Source organism: Podarcis liolepis (assembly GCF_965112155.1).
Source record: "Podarcis liolepis genome assembly, chromosome: 6".
Classification (NCBI taxonomy): Eukaryota; Metazoa; Chordata; class Lepidosauria; order Squamata; family Lacertidae; genus Podarcis; species Podarcis liolepis.
The window spans coordinates 51,598,062-51,619,017 of NC_139559.1; the positions used below are offsets into that span (position 1 = coordinate 51,598,062).

General features: G+C 44.2%; 2 protein-coding genes across 5 annotated transcripts; one reads left to right on the plus strand and one right to left on the minus strand.

Annotated features, from left to right (window-relative positions):
* Window positions 1-676: 676 nt before the first annotated feature.
* On the minus strand, window positions 677-13,926 carry MUTYH (mutY DNA glycosylase). Of its 3 annotated transcripts, XM_083509636.1 has the most exons (17): window positions 13,164-13,926; window positions 12,369-12,484; window positions 11,128-11,249; window positions 10,978-11,017; window positions 10,451-10,524; window positions 10,283-10,324; window positions 9,975-10,046; window positions 9,007-9,120; window positions 7,852-7,949; window positions 6,963-7,107; window positions 6,267-6,354; window positions 4,849-5,043; window positions 3,789-3,931; window positions 2,513-2,674; window positions 2,066-2,113; window positions 1,430-1,576; window positions 677-1,183 (listed from the first exon to the last, which is right to left on the minus strand). In XM_083509636.1, exons 2-16 carry the CDS (start codon window positions 12,475-12,477, stop codon window positions 1,460-1,462), a joined length of 1,569 nt encoding a protein of 522 aa, XP_083365762.1. In that variant the 5' UTR covers window positions 12,478-12,484; window positions 13,164-13,926; the 3' UTR covers window positions 677-1,183; window positions 1,430-1,459. The 3 variants fall into 3 exon arrangements, with proteins under 3 accessions (XP_083365762.1, XP_083365761.1, XP_083365763.1); XM_083509635.1 differs by having other exon boundaries at window positions 677-1,576; window positions 13,164-13,924; XM_083509637.1 differs by lacking the exon at window positions 13,164-13,926 and having other exon boundaries at window positions 677-1,576; window positions 10,451-10,578; window positions 10,978-11,249; window positions 12,369-12,395.
* A 63-nt stretch (window positions 13,927-13,989) lies between these two features.
* Window positions 13,990-20,424, plus strand: TOE1 (target of EGR1, exonuclease). Of its 2 annotated transcripts, XM_083509629.1 has the most exons (8): window positions 13,990-14,100; window positions 14,534-14,654; window positions 14,975-15,015; window positions 15,427-15,523; window positions 15,755-15,913; window positions 16,726-16,985; window positions 18,638-18,812; window positions 19,508-20,424. In XM_083509629.1, the coding sequence occupies exons 2-8, from the start codon at window positions 14,544-14,546 to the stop codon at window positions 20,282-20,284; spliced, it is 1,620 nt and encodes a 539-aa protein (XP_083365755.1). In that variant the 5' UTR covers window positions 13,990-14,100; window positions 14,534-14,543; the 3' UTR covers window positions 20,285-20,424. The 2 variants fall into 2 exon arrangements, with proteins under 2 accessions (XP_083365755.1, XP_083365754.1); XM_083509628.1 differs by lacking the exons at window positions 13,990-14,100; window positions 14,534-14,654; window positions 14,975-15,015 and having other exon boundaries at window positions 15,032-15,523.
* The last annotated feature ends 532 nt before the right edge of the window (window positions 20,425-20,956 follow it).

Below are 20,956 nucleotides of genomic sequence, written 5' to 3' on the forward strand. Positions count from 1 at the left end.
GAGACTATTTTTTGTTATATTTGCATTAAAAACACAATTGCGTTAACTTTAAATATTTCTTTGTAGTTCTGTAATAGAACACATTGTTACATGCTTCTCTGTATTAATTCCCTTCTGAGTTTAGAATATTTAGAATCTGATTCTTATCAACATTATGCAACGAACAAGGTCTTATTTATGTGTTTGCTCACTGTGTGGGCTGAGCTTTTATGAACTTGCTGTTTCTTCATCTTGGGGAACAGATACTGCTACTTAGCTGTACTTTACAAAAAGGACATGCCTAATAGCATATTTTCCACATTGCTTATGGCAGGGTAGTTACCCTTTTGATAAATGCTACCAATGTGCCCCTTTTGGTCGCAGGGGAGCAATGGGGAGATTATAGAGTAGTCATTTATTGTGCTTTTTTCACATGTGAAATGGCAAATACTAGAAATAGTGGGAAAAGAACTGAAAACTCCACAATATTCCACCTTTGTATTAACAGACTTCTGAATGCTTGCTTTTAAAGGGACTTTCTTGGTTCCTTGACAGTGACATGGCTGTGCAGGTCTCAACATGCTAGTACAATATTTAAGGTTGTGTGTGTTTGTGTGCGTGCCAATTTTCAACGCTACAGTGTGAATAATACAATCAGTTAAGAAGAAGAAAGCATAACTAAATAACCGCCACAGTCAAAATTCATTAAAATTTTATTAGCAAACCCACAATTAAAACAGGACACTGCATGTACTGAAAAACAGTTTCATCTGTGAACTCCAGCAATTGTGGCATCTAGTACAGCAGCAAAACACTTTCTTGACTATGGATGTGAGCAAATGGCAATTGCATAGTTACTTGTCCTTGAGAATAAACTAGCTCTAAGAAAGCAACATTTAAGAAGGATGCAGAAGAGACATTGAGTCTTTTTGCTTAGCATCCACTGGAGAATAAGTCTTTCAGTCAGCCTGCCTCATATACTTTTTTAAAAAGTCCATTTTACTGCAGTGTGGCACACCAATAAACTCTGACCTCCTAGGAGCCACTACAGCCACACTTGTTTGAATTGTGCCCGTGTTATGTATTGGAGTGGAGGGGCACAATGTTAAAGTCACAACATCCCCATGATGCCCTCATTGCAGCCACAGTGTTTCATTCCAGTATGACCACATCCTTGCTGGAGATCAGTCCCTCATCTCCGAAACTATAAGGTAAGGCACATCAGCTGAATGGTAATGCAGACAAAACAACTGGACTCATCCCACAGCCCTGAACTCTAGTAAGATTATGGAGCTTAGCACTGTTTACAACAGGCAGGCACACCTCACTGCCTGGGTAGTGTCATCCCAGGCAAGAATCTTGAGACCTTTCGGTGATGCTCATTGAGAAGGCACCAATGGGGCTTCCAAGTGTTGTACAAGGTTGCTGGGTGTGGAATGAGTGTACTCACATGAGGTCAGGCAGAGCATAGAGACTGCCATCAGTCCCCGGGATTTGTTGCAAGAAATGAATCCAGAGAAAGTTGCCTCTTGGAAAAACTACCTTCTTCATGCAGGGTCTGGCTGGTGTGTAGGGAGTCCCGTTTCCTCTTGACAATCTGTACAGTCACACATGCATATGCATTTGATGGAGAAAGCACTGCGGCCACCTCTAAATCCCATCCCCTTGCTTATAGGCCTAACATTGGCAAGAAGGGTGGAGACAAACCAGCAGGACCCACCCAGCGTGGTTGGAAGGATGTGCAGTTGGCAAGCCTCAAACTGGTGGCTCCCAACATGCGGGACCAGTGATGGAGCTCAGTAGACAGAGGGGCGAGATGCTGTTCCCTGTGGAATGCCCTCCCTTCAGATGTCAAGAAGATAAAGAAGTACAAAACTTTTAGAAGACATCTGAAGGCAGCCCTGTATTGGGAGGTTTCTAACACTGGACGTTTTTATTATGTTTTTAGATATGCTGTAAGCCACCCAGAGTGGCTGGGGAAACCCAGCCAGATGGGCGGGGAATAAATAATAATAATTCTAGGAACATGATTGGAGCTGCAGAGAGAGGTAAGAGCTGTTCAGCTCTAGCAAATGGATGTCCTTACCTTGGCAGTACTGATTGTAGGGCTCCACTTTTCATAAGCTTTCAAGACCTGGAAAAGTAGGACAGTCCACATAACACATCTAGCACCATAATGAATACATGGTGTTGACTCCATATGAGGGGGCAGGTTGCAACTGTTTACGTACAAAGGCGTTTTTAACGTATCAGCTGCCCCCTGGAACCACTGATTGCTTGAGCCAGAAACACAGGGACAGTGTGAAAGAGGAGACAGAGCACACATAACAAGAGAAGCAGCTAAAAGTGGACCAAGTGTATCCCTTGCTAGAAAGCTATGTTCAGTCATACTTCCAGCTGCAGTTAACGTTTGCATTTCCCCAGAAGCTGGGGCTAACATTCCATGCTGTTGCGTCACCTGCATCTCTCAGGAGAAATTGACATATGGGTCCATTGGGAAACTTGAAGCAACCAAGCTCTAGATTCTCAGTACCTTCTTCATGGCTGTGGAGATGGCAGAGTTGTGGAATTCTGTTTCGGTCACCCACCGGGATGCCGGCAGCTCCAGCTCCACATCCCAGTTTCCTTCATCTTGATCCAGATTCAAAGAGTAGATCACGTATGTTTGGCGGATGTGGGAGAAGATATGGAGAACCTGGTGAAGGATTTGAAGATATGTAGATGTGGTTACGGAAGGTGAGAGATGCCGTTATGTCACAGCATCCCTTCCCTCCCTACCTTCTGGCAGGTAAGAAGGACAAGTTCCTTGGGAAGGAAGAAACCCAGCTGCAGCCTCATAGAGGGAGGCTGGGCTTTGCATGGAGACCTGGGAGCTTCTCCTTCCCAACCTTCATTGTTTCAGGACAAGGAGCTGCAGGTACACAACCTACTTGTCTGTGGGAGTGAAGACAGGGAAGAAAGCAGAGACTGTGCTCTAGAACTAGGACAGGGGCGCAGGCCTGGAGGCAGACTGCAGTTCTCCAGGCTTCTCTTCCCAGTTGCTGAGACTCACACTAGGTTGTGCCTCCTTCCCATTCCACACCCCTCCCCAGTCATACTCCTCCAAGTGTTTTTGCCTGGCTGGAATGTGGCCTTGAAGTGCAATAATGCTCCTGGCCTGCCTGGATGAAAGTATGTGTGTGTATGTATATTAAAACCTGACTTTTGTTTGGCTGGAATGTAGCCTGTTGGCATCCGTCTGTCTCGGGAGATAACGGAGTAGTGCGCCTTTGGGGGTCAAGTAGTTCACTCCACTTGTCAAGTGATACTCTGAGCTCCAAGCAACCATTGAAGCAGGCAGACAGTGGGGGGGGGGGCAGCACTTGGGGCTGCCAAGCTTAAGACGGGCAGTAGCTGACTAGCAAGACATGATGATCTCTCCCACCTATGGCATAATCTGAGTGATAATCTAAAAATAATCTGAGGACTGAATGGCTTGAAGTGAGATTTAATTCAATCCTGACAAATACTGTTCCAGATATTCATGGGGGCAGTAATTTCATTGCCAGGTATTTAACTGCAAAACTCTCCATCTGTCAGGTACAAAACAGAACAACTGTCTTCCCCATCAAACCAGCTTCATGCATGGCACACATCCTGAAGGTTTTGTTTGGCAGTTAATAGCAACAGAGATTCTGATGCTAATGCCACCCCAGGTTGTAGGTTGTAAATCCCATGCAAGGGGAGGTGGCGGCGAGAGGGGAGGTACTTGCTGGAGAGACACTGTATAAACAATGGGCCAATTCTGCAGGGAGTGGGGTTCAATGTACCTCTCCAACATGCTGCAGGCGTCTTGTTGCCACGTTACTACCAACCCAAGCTTGGAGGTGATCTGCCAGCGCTGCTTTCTGCCGCTTCTCCTGCCCTGACTCAAGGAGGAGGCTTGGAAACTCCCAAAGCCCTGCCAACAAACCTGCAAGAAAATGTACCGTCACCAGCACAAGCTGATATTGTATCGTAGTTAAGAGCCTGAGTTATGAGCTAGAAATCCCTGGTTCAAAAAATCATCTTGGACATAAAATTTTGTATCCTCTGGCAAAGTTACATATTCTCAGCCATATCTAAAAACCTGGGATAATATGCATCTACTTAATAAGGCTGTCGCAGAGATTCCTGGGATAATGTACACAAAACACCAAGGAAATGCTCTAAATAAATACTGTGTTGTCAATATCATATTTTAAACATAACCACCCTCTATCAGGCACACAAGACATGTATTTAGAAACACTGCTTCCATAGTAAACGAGCAATGCTCCTAAGGTACATGCCTACGTCAGGGCTGAGTGCTCTCTCCCTTGACTAGTGCAGGCGAAAGTAATGCCTTAAATAATTCATCTGGTTTTCTTTTACTTCAACTGTGGTATGAATTTTTCAACAGCTGAAAAAATGCTCAATAACAGAGACAGGTCTGGGTGCCCAGGGTATCTATCTATTTATTAAATGTGTATACCACCCTTCATCTGAAATCCACAGGATGGTTCACAACATAAAAATACAAAATGAGAACACAAGATACATAATAAGCAAAAACAAACCAATAACCCTCCCTCCCACAATCACATTTTAAAGACCACAGAACCTTAATCAGCCAAAGGCCTGGTTATATTGAAACGTTTTTGCCTGGCACCTAGTATAGAGGCCTGGAATGGACTGGCAGATAAACTTGACCCATCTTGCAGGCATCTGTTTTCTGCAACCACTAGCTCAAAGTCATAAACGTGCCTCAACATAAAATTGGAATGATCACTGACGTGGGTGGGTGCAGGAGTTGGAGATGTAACAACAGATTTTCCAGGCATGGTAAGCCTCCCTTTCTCAGACCATTACCTGTGCTAGGTCTCTGCACAATAAGGTACTCTGGTTTCCCATCACTGCACTTTCTCTGTAGCACACATGTGGCTGTGCACTCGATCCTGGGCTGCTTCTTGGCAGTTTTCCTGGGGAAGTTGGTCACACCAAGGCTGGGATCCCATGGCTCTGAAGGAGGCAGGCAGAGGGAGCAGCTCCCTGTGGTGGCAGCGGCTACAAATCGGAAGAATGAAACAGATGAGATGCCTGGCTCTGATCTGCTGGCAACAGGCAACTGTCTGCAAAGCATATTTGCTGGAGGTGGCATGTTCTAGAACAGGAAGGCCTGGCTTGCTAATGAAGCCAGAGTTAAACCAATGCTGCCCATTCCATGGGGGCAAAGCTGACAAATGTCAATTCACAACCAAACAAGAAACTTCTAATCTCACTGCAAATAAATAAATAAATTCCTCAGTGCAGCATGAACTGCACACCTAAACTGAATTTGAGCCAGTCTAGTCAATAGCTCTATACCAGGGTGGGAAACCTCCAGTCATCCAGGTTTCTCTATTGGACCCTTGGAACTCTCCACAGGCCATGCCTCTCATGGCCTCCTCAAGTGTCTCAGCCTGGCAGGAATGTTCCCTGAACTGTGATAATACATTTTGCTTGCCTGGCTGAAGGATAGAGACGTTTGTGTTGCCCGTTACAGAACGTAGCACTTGGGGTGAAAAAATGTTTCCCGCCTCTGATCTATCTATAGACTCTATGCAATCACACGTGTGAAAGAGATCAATGTGTATTCATTTACTAGGTTCTCATAGATAAACCTACACAATTCAAACAATAGATTACCAGAAGCAGAGAGCAACTATGGTACAATAACTACCTGCAGGGGAAATAAGATACTTCAGAGGAAGGATCCAGTGCTCCTCTGCTTCTCTACCAGAGAACTTTTAGGGACAGACGTGTTTAAAAATGAATTTTTGCCATGCATTTGCCATAAGCCTAAGGCAGCATACAAATACCAGCATAAAATACATCAGATTGATAATTAAAATGCAATTAACATATTAAGGGTGGGTTTGTTTGTTTGCATTTTAATAATTATTTTTATGGAGATCTCATCAAAAACCATTCATCACAGCAACACTCTCATAAACCATCACAAAAGCCTGCTCAAATAAAAAGGCCATGTTTGCTCCTTAAAAACAGATCTGGATTTAGTATGTTTCATTTTTTTTGGGGGGGGGGGGCTTAATTTGCTGGCTACAGAAGATGGCTCTGGTTCTTCCTCCTCCTTCTTGCATCTACTACCCTGAATAAAGAAGGGCTGCTGGTGGAATTGGGAAGAGAAGGTAGAGATTTGCTGGAGGTCGAAATCTGAGAGTTTTCCCACCTTGTAAAAAAACTCCAAACCACCAACCTGGTAATGCCAGGTCTTCTCATGCGCTTACCACATTCTTCTACATCCAGCACCTGGGGGCACTTAGAAGCAGGTTTTCCAAACAGTTTCTTGGCAGAGGCTGCCTGCTCTTTTTCCACCTGCAGGAAAAGGTTCCAACCATCAGTGAACAGAGAGGTGGGGGACTGTGCAAGTACTTGAGGCTTCTTCTAGAACTCCCATGTCCTCAGTCTTAACATCAAGCTATATGCCGACATTAGCCATGATTCCAAAGTTGAGACCAAACCCAAGGACAGAATAGGATGCACATCTGTGTTGTATATGCAACATTTTAAGAAAAGAGATGCAAGTGGGCCTGGTTATGTGAAAGGAACTAGGAAGGACCCACAATTTAGAATACGATTAACTGAAGACATTATAACGAAGCATCAATAGGTGGCTTTGTTAGACTGTATTTCTGCTTAGGAGGAAATCCAACCATATGAAATTGAACGAACTCCGAGGGAATTTATGTGCATGGCAGCATTCCTAAACACACTTACTAAGGAGTAAGCACAACTGAACAAAGTACTTCTGAGCAGACATGCAGAACCCCCATACAATGTCTGTGTGGTATGTGTACAAGGAGTGTTCAGGGAGCTTTGCAGGAAATGGCTCTTTTTTCCCAACAGAAAATAATAATCTGACTCCACAGCAAAACACCAGAGCATGCGGAACAGCAAAGGGTATAGAGGAGGAGCTCCCTTACTTTGTGGCGTGCTCTGCAGTGCTGCTTCACAGGACACTCCATGCACCGTGGGCCCTTGGGAGTGCACACAATTGCCCCCAATTCCATCATCGCTTGGTTAAAGTCACCGGGATAGGATGGGTCCACCAGAGCGTGTGCTAAAGCCCTAAGAACGACAGCAGCCTACATTAGCAAGCATAACAAATCTTTCTAAAGCAGCAGTCTCAAAAAACAACTCCTGAGCTTTCTTGACCTACAACCACATTGATGGGAGAGCTGAGAGTGAAAAAAAGAGACAGAGAGAGGTGCTAGTTTTGCACAAAAACTTCCCTGGGGCTGCCAGCTGTTGCTCTGTGCTGTAGGGAAGCATTTCTTAGAGAGGTGGCTACCTACTCCCTAATTTTAGAGTGGGCTTTAGAAACCAGCATTCTGTAAAAGCTCAGCAATCAGTAATGGGGAGTTTCCAAAGATGAAGAGCAGCATTTCTAAATTCTCTGCCCTCTGTCACTCTCCACAGTGCCTAGCTCTTCCTCTTGAGCCAACGAACATTTAGTTAGGACTACCATTGATTTGAATGGAATTTTCTTACATGTGAAGGACTGCATTATTCACCCCAACTTCTCTGGGTGTGTGTACAGCTCCTGGTTTGCTGATTGAACTGCTAATTCACTATATTTTTGACCTTAAGAGTTCAAACTTAGCAAGGGGAAACCAACTGCAAGTCCACTATATGCAATTAGGGACTGGCTGTGAACAGTTTAGATTTTGCCAGGATGTGTTGTCTCCAGTTTGGATATCTGATGGGGAAGAAGGAAAAAAATACTTTTATCTTCCAAAAGCTATTGTCCTTTCCTGACTCTCAGGTCCTAAAGCTATGCTTGCACCATCCCAACCCCATTCCTTCCCTTACCAGAGTCTGTCAGCAACAGATGCATTGGCGGGGTCAGCACCAATGGCTCGTGTACGGCACAAGACCCGAATTACGTTCCCATCCACCACACCGGTCACCTGGATGCATTGGACAAAACATCAACCCAGTCGTTACTGTACTTGTGACAACTTCTGCTCCAGCCTCCATTAAGGGCTGCTGACAGAGCTACTGAAGAGCCCAACTAGGCCACAGAGGGCCTTCTGCCTGCATCAAATTCAATCTGTGAATCCATGGAAAGTTGAGATTACATAGTGGTTAGGATATCAAGTATGGTTCAGGAAGTCTTTGGTTTGAAGCAGAGTGCACAGAGGTACAAGTCATTGTTTAGTGGCTTAGATAGTAATGTCTAGTGACCATATTAAATTCTGTATTAATATTTGTTTCTCTTGCCAGATACCACCTCTGTTTGGTTTGTGTTCATATTGTACAAAAGGAAGTTACTCTTTAGGACTGATGACCAAGACTAGCCACAATTTAGTCTTTCTTCCAGTCACAGGGTTAGAAAGGTACTGATACTCTTTCTTTACACTTATACAGATTATGAAGTCATGCCATACAGAGCAGAAATCTAAATTACACACCACTTCCTTGGCTGAGATCTTCCTATTTGTTCCTACTTGTTCTAGCGCTAACAGTGAGGGAATTAGTAGCCAATTCACTGTTTTTAGGGGCATCAAGGGAAACACAGGAGTGAACATCAGCTGCAAAGGGAAAGGAGAGAAGAAGAAGAAGAAGAAGAAGAAGAAGAAGAAGAAGAAGAAGAAGAAGAAGAAGGGGAGGAGTTTGGATTTGATATCCCGCCTTTCACTCCCCTTCAGGAGTCTCAAAGCGGTTAACATTCTCCTTTCCCTTTCTCCCCCACAACAAACACTCTGTGAGGTGAGTGGGGCTGAGAGACTTCAAAGAAGTGTGACTGGCCCAAGGTCACCCAGCAGCTGCATGTAGAGGAGCGGAGACGTGAACCCGGTTCCCCAGATTACGAGACTACCGCTCTTAACCACTACACCACACTGGCTCTCAGTGTCTAGCCCTCTAGCTTGACTAAGGACTTAGAATCCCAAAGCCAGGTTGGCTAATATTCCTTTGTGCAGATTCCTAAAGCAAATCTGCCCACTCAGACTGCAACCTCATTACCTGACCAAACGCTATGGATGCAATAGCTCCTGCAGTGTACTTTCCAACTCCCGGCAACTGCTTCTGCAGCTCTTCTGCTGTCCTGGGCATATGTCCTTCCATCTGTGACACCAACTGCAAAATAAACCAGTTGAAGCAACACAGGGACATTGTCACTCAAAAGCACCACCTCTGGTGGTTCTTAGGCACGCTGTTAAAACTTCCAACATCCCTTTAAGGTGTCATGATCCTGGAGTCAGATTCCCCTTCTTCAGGGGATGAGGTTGAGGACTCTGAAGCAGGAGGGGAAAAGGAATGCAGGGCCAGCCCTGGAAGTACTTCTATCTGATGAGCCTGTGGGGGCAGTGCTCCTCCAGGCCAAAGGATGTGGCACTGCTGTCCTTGGAAGAAGCTATTGCAGAACCTTCCTAGCCCTCTGCTCTACTGCAATAGAAGTAGGTTGGCTTTCACTGAAGAAGGACTTGCCATTGCAGATGGGGCTAACAATTGGGATGCCCTTGCTGCCACTATATAGGGTTCAGTGACTGAAGCAGTATCAGAGCTTTGTGTTTCTATAGCACAACCTGAGCAGCACATTAAGAAGAAGGTGGGCTTTCTGGTGATAAGATATCATGAGACTAAAATACTGCCCATTGCCTCTTGGAAGGAAGGGTGGGATACAAACATTAGGGGATTTGGGATATACATTTCCTACAAACTATACCCTCAGTTTTAGGAAGCTACTCATCTTAGGACCTCAAAAGTAAACTATTTGGGGTTCCCACCTTGCCATCTAATAACACTTTGCTATTCCTACCTGAACTCCCAATTAGACTAGTTAGTACAATAGCTACAGTAGCTAGTTATTTTGCACCTGGTTCTTTCCTAAGTGGCTATTAGAAAATCTTTCTTTCTGTAAGCACAGGACATAAAGGAAACTATCTTCTTGCAAAAATGCCTTGTGTCTTGACCCACTGTCTATAGAGTACCTTATGTGCACCTTCCTGGAGTCGCTTCCCTCGGGAATAGTAGCCAAGCCCTGCCCATAGCTCATTCACCTCCTATTTCCAAATAGAGTTAGAAAAAAATATTAGACCAGACCAATAATTTTTGCTTTTGCTTAGTTTATTAATTTTTTGCTATTTCATTTTTGTGGATTTTTGGGGGTATTTCAGTATTTTTTAAAAAACATGTATTTAAATCTTTTTTTAAAAGGGGGGGGGGGAGAGCAAAGCTGCATGTTCCATTCAAATATTCATGCATGAACACACACAAAATATTGCATTCTCATTCTTACCTCTAGCGAAGCCTGAGCCAGGTCCTGCAAGGTTGGCCATTTCTGTATCAAAAAGGAAAACGGGGATGTGTTTACAAGGTCTCCAAAGCACAATGGATACAAGATCCAGAATTCAGGAGCTAATGCACAACAAAGCATGCCACAGAGAGAAAAGGATCTCAGCATCACCTGCATCCAGCGATTGTAGTAGTTGATCACTGAAGCCACCTGGGTCTGCTGGAGCATTATCTCTGAGACCCACACTGCAGGCACAAAGAGAAAGCAGGTGCATCAGGGATTCTGAGACCTTCCTTGCTCTGCATGGCAAATGGGAGGGGATGTGCTGCTCAATATACTTTAAAGGCAATTGTAAGAGGTTAAGCAACCTTTTTGTATCCCAGGGGGAATGTTTAGCTAGAGATAACGAGTTCTGCATGCAGTTCTATTTTGCCCCTTAAATATTACATTGCTGCCAAAAGTCAAGTGCCATGATCTGACTAGGGGATCTCTAGCAATGCAGAACACCAATGTCCTTAATTGGACTAAGGAGCCACAATTCAAAGTATTTTTCTCAGCAGTTAAACTGATACCACCACGTTACAGCTACCACTAGCACAGTGTTGTGTGCAGCCTGCGGCATTTATCTCTAGAGCACCCCTGAATGCAGATAGATGGCAGGAATCCCCAGCAGAATTACTGAGAGTTCTTGCTCTCACCAGCATATGCTCGTCTGTCGGCATCATCTTCACCTGCAGCCTGTAGAAGAGTGAACAGGGGACTTTAGGGAACAGGACACAGCAAAGCAATTGTCTCTCTCTTCCAAGATATTTCTGTGCATCCTAGAAGCCCAGCACAATATGCCATACCAATTTCCTCCAAGGAAGATCTCGTTTGCATTTGTTGTACCAGGTGAGCAGCCTCTTCCGAAACTCTTTGATTTCAGCTGCATTGCTGAAGGTGTGGAATGAAGACTGTTGGCTGGGCACTCCTGCAACAAAGAGAGGCCAGTTACAATTTTTGCAGTGGCAATTTCTATTGGGTTGTACAAATGTACACGGCAGTGGATAAACCTGTGCTGGGCCAGAGGGGAATACGTATTTGATAGACAGTTGAAGAACAGCAGTCCTACTGGCATACCCCTCTACAAATATTCCCCAAAGATCTGCTCTTTCTGTTAACCTCAGAAACAGAAGTCCTCAGCAGATATCTCCTTTGTCCATGTCATTCTTCCAGGGCTGGGGAAACCTTTCTCAGCCCAAGGGCCGTATTCCCTTCTGTGTGACCTTCTTGGGGCCACATGCCAATGGTGGGCAGGGCTAGAGACAAATGTGAGTAGAGAACAATGAATGTGGATTTTTACTTTTGTGTAGTAGGCTGCTTTTTTTTACACACTCACACATTATTCTCTATGTTCCATCTAACTCAAGCAAGAAGCATTTTCAGAGTTCAAGGACACATTCTAGCTAGCAAAAACACTTAAGGAGGATGCAAAGCAGGGCTATGAGCAGCGGGGCTCAGGAGGTTGTGTGGCCTGGGGAGGGTCCTATGGGCTTGACAGAGATTCTTGGAGGATCATATTGGACCCCAGCCTGGAAGTTCCACATCCCTGTATCATACAAATTCAAAGCAGGAAGATAAGCTCCTATGATGGCAAACTAGACAACAAGCACCGTGTCTGCTTATGTCACACTATCCTAAAACAGAATACTTTTCTGACTCTACAAGTTTCAACTAAGTTTCTTTTTTTAAAAAAAAAGGTCACCAAATAAATTTGGTTCAAAGAATGCTACAAGAACGGAGGCAAGGAAGGTACAACTTTTCAGGTTTTGTGTTGTTGGCCAAGCAACGCTAAACATTTTCTAATTCCTTCATAAGGAAAACTCCATCTATCCCAAAGCCAGTTTGTGGAATCAGTGATGCATTAAATCTGAGATATTTGTAACTTCAGCTTCTGATTCAGCCTTTGAATGCATAGCCAGCTAAAAAGTTGAGGGGAGTTCAATAGCTGTTACCACAAAATAACTGATCCTGAAAACAGGTTCAAACAATTCCTTTCAATTTTCTTTCATCCTACGCTGACGAAAAAATCTTTTTGTAACCCAAGCACCTTTGTATAGTGTGGTATTTCCTTCACATTTCTTCAGCAATTTCTGTTGTTTCCCAGTGTTCCTTTGTATTCCTAGCTTGCTGCGTGTTGCCAACTGGAGTTTGCTCATTGCCAGCCTAGAAAAAAAATGTACCACTGTCAAATTATATTTCTCTTCACCATCTCCAGATCCAAAATTAGCAAAACGTGCAACACTCTACACAGTATACAGTACCCTGTATTCCACCAAGGTGGCAAGATGTGAATAAGAACTATGAATATAAATGCTGACAATATGGATATACAAAACTATAGGGCAACTGAAGAGTGATATAAGAGGCCTGCCTTTATTACTCCTTAATAGATGTATTCTACATATACAAGAATAGACAAATAAGGAATCCTGAGTTCCTGTAATAGATTGCATCACTTTAGATATATCTATCTATCTATCTATCTATCTATCTATCTATCTATCTATCTCCTATGCAAAACTCTTTGAAAGTACAAAATTTAACACATCAAAGAGAAAAGTTCTACACGGGTCACTCCCTTGTTGTGCTAGTTTTCTATCTGCAGGAAGCTTCCAGCTCCCCAATAGGGGAGCATTGCGGGGTCCTTCATCCGTAGCCTGAACTGGTATGGTCCATTCTACCACCTCAAGTTTCTGTAACCTCATCCGCTGCGTGTGTAGTAAAACCAAAGGGCTCGGCTCCTCATATCACATGCACGAAGGAATATGCACACTAGGGAGTGTTCTATGCACATTCATACTCAGAACGGTGCTATTAGAGAGGCCACGAGTAACATCCCTACCTTCGTCTCTTTGTTGATTTCTTTCCGCGCGTCCAACTCAGAACCTCCTTCCGACTAGCGTGGAACCAATCAAACCGAAGCACAACCTCAGCCCGGCAAGCGGAAGGCTCGCAAGGAAAGGGGCTGACAGCATCAAGCCAATCGGCGTCAAAGACGGAACAAAAACTGAGTCACAACGACCAACTTCCTGGTTTCTTTTGGCGCCATTTTCGTCCAGAGTTGAAATGAAATGTATCCGTAGGGACAATGCAGAAAAGCTAGGATTTTAGCGTTAACTGCGATTGGGCAGTAAAAACCCGCCCGTGCTGTTCCTAACATTTCGTGTAGAGAATGCACAGTTTCAACATCCATTCACAACATCCGTGCAGTGTAGCGCACCGCGGATGTTGCAAGTTAGAAGTGGGGCTGTGGTCAAAAGCGAGTGAGAGAATGAATACAGTAGGGAACAACAAGGGGGTAGTTTACAGCACATTGCAACTATGTCTACTCAGAAATAAGTCCTGCATAATTCAATGAGCCTCACTCCCAGATACGTAGGGTTAGGATTCCAGCCCTTAGTATTGCTATCCTTCTACCTTCCGGACGCCACATGCAAATCGTGGGCAGAGAGCAATGAATGCGAATTTTACTTTGGTGCAGTAGGCTAGTTTTTACACACTCACACATCCCACCCTATCCAAGCCCAGAAATCATTTTCAGAGTACATTTTCGCCATGCAAAGCTGGGCTGGTGAACAGCTGGGTGAGCTAAGGAGATTGTGGGCCTGGGGAGAATGAGTGGGTTTGGATCCGGCGAAAGGCACTTGCAAAGACAGCTAGGCCTACGCGCCACCCTTAGAGGAAGGACCCCAGAGAGCAGGACGCGCCGGAAGCTGGCGAGTTGAACGACAAGGGAGATGGCGGTTGTCTAAGTAACTCGCAGGTGTCACTTCTCGAAGGTAAGAGGTCTTTCGAAAGCACCTTCCGGGGGGGGTATTGTGCTCAGCGGTTTCTTGTGCAGACGATGTGCATTCTCCTAAACGAGTTAGTGGCCAGGGACCAGGAAATGGTGGTGGAGCGGAGGTTTAAACTTGATCTCACGTATAACGTGCACGTTATGGATCATGTACTGATGACTTTTTACTGTTCCCGTTCTAGTTCTGGTTTGAGCTTTAACGAGATGAAGCATTTACTATACTGGGGCTCTTGGGTTTTTTGCCATATAAAGCAGCGGATCCTGTTGTCTATTTTTTTCTGAGGTGTTGTTATTTGATATATGCATGGAGCAATCTGTGGGTTGGGGTTTTTTAAATTAGTCATTGGTATCCCCAAAGCAAAATTACCCATTGGATTCTAAAAGTTATGCATGTCTAATCTCTTGTGTCCCAACAGCTGCATAAGGATGACTTCCTTGAAAGTGCCAGTCATCGATGTCCAGAATGATAATTTCAAGGAGCTCTGGCCATCCATGCTCTTGGCCATCAAAACATCTAGCTTTATAGCTATTGACACGGTGGGTAGAGTTGCCCTTCTTTGTGATTTCTCAAAAAGGGTAGGGGCAGGGACTGTAACTTTGTTGGTAATTGGGTTGCTGTCTTTGCTAGGGAAAGCTGACACCATTTTCTTTAATTTTTCCATTGGTCTATCTACCTATTCTTTATACTGCTTTCCAGGGTTTCAGACAGGAGTTTTCCATCTTTGCATGGGAGACACCAGGGATTAAACCTTAAACCTTGTACATGAAAGACTGCAACACTGAGCTACAACTTACTGGTATTTTACATAACTTATTCTACCATGGAGTGGAAATCTAATTGTTATCTTTGTTCATAGGAGCTTAGTGGGCTTGGAACAAGGAAGAGTTTATTGAATCAGTAAGTAAAGTGCTGCTTCTGTGGGAGCACGATTTTCTCATTCTTGTTGTTCTGAATTATTAGGTCCTTGAGTATGGACAGCAGTGTGGAGTGTCTGCTGATACTTTGTTTCCCCTGACTCAATATCAGACACTAGTTGAATGGACCTATTGGGATTCACAGTGGAAGCAGTTCATTGACTCTGTGTGGGTGTGGATGGCTTAAGATGGGCTTGCCCATTTGGAGTAATCAGTTCTTTGAGGGCAGGAAATATGCAAGCTGTGGGGAACAGGCCCACATGCTATTAATATGCTTCGAAATTCAGGCTGGTCTTGATCTTGAATGGGAAGGTGAAATTTGTCATGTCAATAGGGGAGCTATGGTTCAGTGGTCTAAATTTCCTTCTAAGCTGCCTGAGGCTTCTCCCCACAGGTGTATTGAAGAACGATACAAATCTGTTTGCAGTGCTGCCAGAACACGCTCCATTTTGTCTTTAGGAATTGCTTGTTTCAAACATCTTCCTGATAAGGTATAGTGCTCATTGTCTGGCTTTCACCCTAATTCTACTGCTGAGTTAAGAATGTGTTGCTTATAAGAGGATGGTATTTTGAAGGTTCAGTCTTCAATGCATAAAGGGATGCACAAAGTGACCAGTATTGATTTTAGACAATAAAGGAAGTAGTTGTTGATTTCTACGATGTTACTGTTTGCACTTTTTCTGTGCTGCTCTCAATTTCTTTGAACTGGCCTGTATTTGCAGTCAGAGAACACGTATCTCTCCCAGATCTACAACCTGACCCTGCTCTGTATGGAGGATTATATCATTGAACCACAGTCAGTTCAGTTCCTGGTGCAACATGGCTTTGACTTCAACAAGCAGTATTCTCAGGGCATTCCTTATCACAGAGGCAATGACAAGGTATGGGGACTCTTTACTGTAAGGTATAAGTGAGGTGAGACCACAATGAGAAAGTAACTGGTTTCTTTCTTAATACCTGCTTCTTTTGCTAATCAAAATTATCCACATGTATTTAAAAAAAATACTTTTACTGTATTAACATCAATTAACAACCCATAATGCATTTCACACTTCAGTGCCATGGGGCTGAATTGATGCTGCACCAACATGGCCACCACCTAGTCAAAGTAGTTCTGTGAAGCTTCTGTGGACGAGTCAGTCTGCTAGCAGCCACAGAAAGGAAGCACCTGGGATTTGCCTGTTGCTAAAACAAGCTTTGGAGCCAGGCAGAGCTGGTTTCACCATTGAGCTGGAGGAGAACTGCCCTCACAGAAATAAGCCTGGGAACACATACCAGGGTCTGAGCTGAAGGGGTGGGAAATGTCCTGCACTTTCATCTGACAGTTCAGGTAGATGAATAAAGCACCATCTCTGCCTAGAGTACAGGAGAGAGTGGTGGTGGGCATCCTGCCTTTTCCAGGCTGTACCTCAGTGAAAACTAGGTGGTGGTGGTTCTGCCCTAGGACCTGGGTCATGAATCCATAAGCAGTGGCAGAATTTGGCTTGTAGACCTGTACCATCAAAACAGGTGAAGGAAACTCCAGGGGATCAATGCCACTCTCTTTTGCATTTACCTCTGCTGCCTTTGCCTACATTGACCGCCCAACACTTCTGAGGCTCATCTTCATCCAGGCTGTTCCCATATCAGAGAAACTAGTGCAGGCTTTGGAAATGAGGCCAGCTAACCTTATCCCCTCTTTGCTCTCTCACAGGGAAATGAAAACCACAGCCAGACTGTCCGTACTTTTTTCCTGGAACTGATCCGAGCCAAGAAGCCCCTCATTCTGCACAATGGCCTAATTGATTTGGTTTTCCTGTACCAGTGCTTTTATGCTCACCTTCCTGACAATTTGGGCACCTTCACTGCTGATCTTTCAGAGATGTTCCCAGCTGGAATCTATGACACCAAGTATGCTTCTGAGTTTGAGGCACGTTTTGTGGCTTCTTACCTGGAGTATGCCTACAAGAAATGGTAGGTATCTCTTGCCAGGTCAAGCTGTAAGCACCCTGACAAGGATTCTTGGGCTGAGATCCATCGTAGCACAAGTGGACATTTGCCTGATCACATAAGGCTTTTCCTCCCCCCCCTCCCCCCCTTCACCTCCCCATGTACTCCCAAAATCTACTCTGGAGATTTGAGGGACCAGGTTTTAGGAGCACATGGGTGTGGGAGGTAGAATAGAAATTGGAAGTTCCATTGCACAGGCTGATTTCTGTTGGGTAAGCAGGCATACATCATTGAATGCTGCTCCTGGGCTTGAGTAAGGAGAACACAACTGCTGGGTCCAAGGCTGCTGCTCTTCTATTTTTACCGGAAAAGGGTCTTATTTGGGTATGAATGTGTAGGGTGGAGGACAAGAAGTATGAATACCATATCAAGTTAGTGACTTTGTTATTTTCCATATAGGTTATTCTATTTATGTGCAATTTGGGCAAATACTGTGATTCAGCTAAATCTTAATTGTGATTCAATTAAACCCCAGGCTCCACTACAAACTCATAACTCCACATGCATGTACTTGCCTGCCATTTGTCTCAGGTTGTTCTCTTGCTACAGCTTTCAGCAGAAATTCTTTATAAGTTTAAATTATTATTACTAAATTTGTATTCTGCCCTATACCTGTAGATCTTAGAGTGGTTCACAACATAAAATTACAATATTAAAGACACAAAATACATGATAGAAATATGAACAAAAACAAACCAATAATTGCCCCTTCCACAACCCATTTTAAAGGGCATCGGGTGTCATTCGGCCAAAGGCCTGGTTGAAGAGAAAAGTTTTCAACTGGTGCCTAAAGATGTATAATGAAAATGAGTTGCATTTCTTTGTACAGCTTAGGAGACTGAAATCTCCTATTTGATACTAGAGCCTGGATTCTGAGTAAAGTATTTTACTTAATTCCAGTCCACAAAATTTTGACTGGCCTTGGCAGTTAGCCATAATTTATGGTCTCCACAAACTCTACTCCTTTGGCACATGCAGAGGACCCAAGAGATGAAGGGTCAGTCGCATTCCATGCTGTGCCTTTAAAACACTAAAATACAGCAAGAAGGATTCTCACTCAGTTTTCAGTATCTTCAAAATGTGGCACGAAGCAAAAGTTCTTTGAAAAAGAGACTGCAACAGTCTCGTCTGCCTAATGCAGTAGAAGATGGCTCCTGTCTTAAGTTCTCTGTGGCAGCAGAATGAAGGGGTAGGGTTTTTCATGTTGTCCTTGGCTACTAGCAGAAGAAACGTAGAAATGTGTGGAACTGACTAAACAACTCCTCAGGTTTTCTCTTCCCTTTTCTCCATTTCTCCACTCCCTGATTCTAATAATCAAATGAGATGTTTGCCTTCTGCTTAGAGAAAAGTACTAGTTTGGGAAGATGCTCATACCCTGTTAGGGTGTTCCAGGTATGTGGCAGTCAGGGGAACAAGCAGCTGTGCTGATAGCATTTTCATGTGTCTGTGCTTCTCTTCTATGTATCTTTTATATTCTTATTTCTGCTTTAGCTCATTTTTCTACATGCAGGGGGCTTTCCTGTGAGTACATAGAGGAGCCTGTGCTGAAGGGCAGTTGATCTCCTTGCTCTGACACAGCCTCTGTTCCAGGTTCTAATGCTATTCTTGCCTTCCAGCAAGCGAGAAAACTACAGGTTGAAGAATTCAGAAAAGCAGCACCTCAGCATAGAGTTCTGCAACTATCCAGACAGCATAGCTTCCTACATCGATTATCGCTTCTGTTCCCTATCAGATGCCAGCCAGTCTGGGCTTGACCCTGCAAACAAAGTCACCATCTGTCAGACGTTTTCTGTAAGTATTACGTCTCTCTACCTTCTATCTTGAAAGTTTGTCAAATAGTAAATTGTAACTGGTTCATTCAGTGTGGTGGATATTCTCAGATAGGGACTATGAGGGCAAGCTGTCTAGGATGAGAGACAGGCTCTTGGGCTGGATGTGTGTGTGGCAGTGGGAGGCAAATGCTTATGCTGTTATTATGGTCAATTTTAAAGCATGGTACCTCTTTCTGCAGCTTTCTGATAAAAATGGAGAGGTGCTAACTTTTAATAATGAGGGTATCTGGGAGCTTACTAGGGAACACAAGAGACCTGCTGGGTCAGGCTAAAGGTCCATTTAGTCCAGTATATTTTCCCAACAGTGGCTCAGCCCAGAAGCCTGCAAGTAATACATGAGGTTTGGATGATCCAGAATAGTCTTTTAATATTGCTATTTTCCGGTTAATCAGCATGGCACAATCTCACAAATGTGATAAATATCCAGAAGTGAATGTTGAAAGTTGCTCTAGGGCAGCGTTTCTCAAATTTGGGTCCCCAGCTGTTGGACTACAACTCCCATCATCCCTGACCACTGGTTGTGCTAGCTAGGGATGATGGGAGCTGTAGTCCAACAACAGCTGGCGACCCAAGTTTGAGAATCACTGCTGTAGGGTATCTAAGATCCAATGATATTTTCTCAAGTGTGCTAATGATTCTCACTCTCCCCTGCAGGCCTATGGCTGGTGCCCAGATGGATTGAAGTGTTCACAGTCTCACAACATTGACCTAATAATTAATGAAGATGAGAACCACAAAGAGGACAAGCGGAAGAAAAGGAAGCAGAAGTGGAAGCACCGGAAGAATTTTGTAGAGCCCTCAAAGGAACCTGTGTTGAGAAGCCCTGAGAAGGAAGGAGAGGCGGCTTGCAATATGGAAGACGGTCCCCCATCCAAGCAGTCCTGTTTAAGCAACATGGTTGCTCCTACTGTAGATTCTGCAGGCACAGAAACTGTATCCAGTAATGAGGAGAGTTCTATGGATGTAGAACGAGAACTAGGCTCTGACACGGCAACTGATACCAAGATGGATGAGGAACAAGCCAGTGCCACAGACAATGAGGGCATCACTTTATCACCATCCAAAGATGGGCCACAACAAAGGGCAGCAGGGACTGAAGGATCAGGACCAGAAGTCCAGATAGAGTGTGCTTCTGTAGTGACGGCTTTGTCTGGCACCCAGAACCCAGTGGCACCAGTGCCTGGCTGTTCAGAGGGTGGTATTCACCGGGCTGGCTTTGATGCCTTCATGACAGGTTACATTATTGCCTACGTCCATATGCTCAAAAACGATGAACACAAAGACTCAAGGGAAGGGCCTTGGTTGCCGGACTGCCATAACAAAGTGTACCTCAGTGGGAAGTCTGTCCCCCTTCAGATAGTGAAAAGTTTGTTTTCTAAATCCTCCAAAGCTCACAGCCAGAAGATGAAATTGGCTTGGGCTAGTAAGTAGAGTTGGGAACCCTCCTACTTGGGACTTTACATAAGAGCTGTTGAAAATAGCAGCAGCTTCCACCCACAGTCATCAAACAAAAGCAGCAGACTGTGACTTTATTTTTAAACATCTGCACAATTAAATTACTCTGTACAGTACTAGAATTTCCGTTTTTGTTTGTTAAAGGTAGAGCCTTTATGTACACAGGACCAGGCAACTGTCTTAAACATGGGAGAGCTATGAGGAGCCCTAATTTATAGAATATTAATTTAATCCACTCATTCAAACCAACAGCATGAGAACCAGAAGCTTATTTTTGTAACGACCATGGAGACCACTTCTTCTCTTGCATACAAAGACCAAACAGCTTCCATATATAAGTAACAATATTTATAGCAGTATAAAACCTTGTATCTATGCAGTATTTGTGCATTTTAAATTTCAGATCAGAGCCTGTTGGGGATTACAGTCATACCTCGTGCTAAATTTGCTTCACGTTGCGGCTTTTCAGGTTATGAACATGGCAAACCCAGAAGTGTTTACTTCCGGGTTCGCCACGTGCAGAAGCGCTTTGCACATGTGCAGTAGCGGCGCTCTACTTAGGGACTTTTCGGGGTGCGAAGAGCAGCCCGAAACGGATCGTGTTTGTAAGTAGAGGAACCACTGTATATTGGTAAGTATGCACCAGCA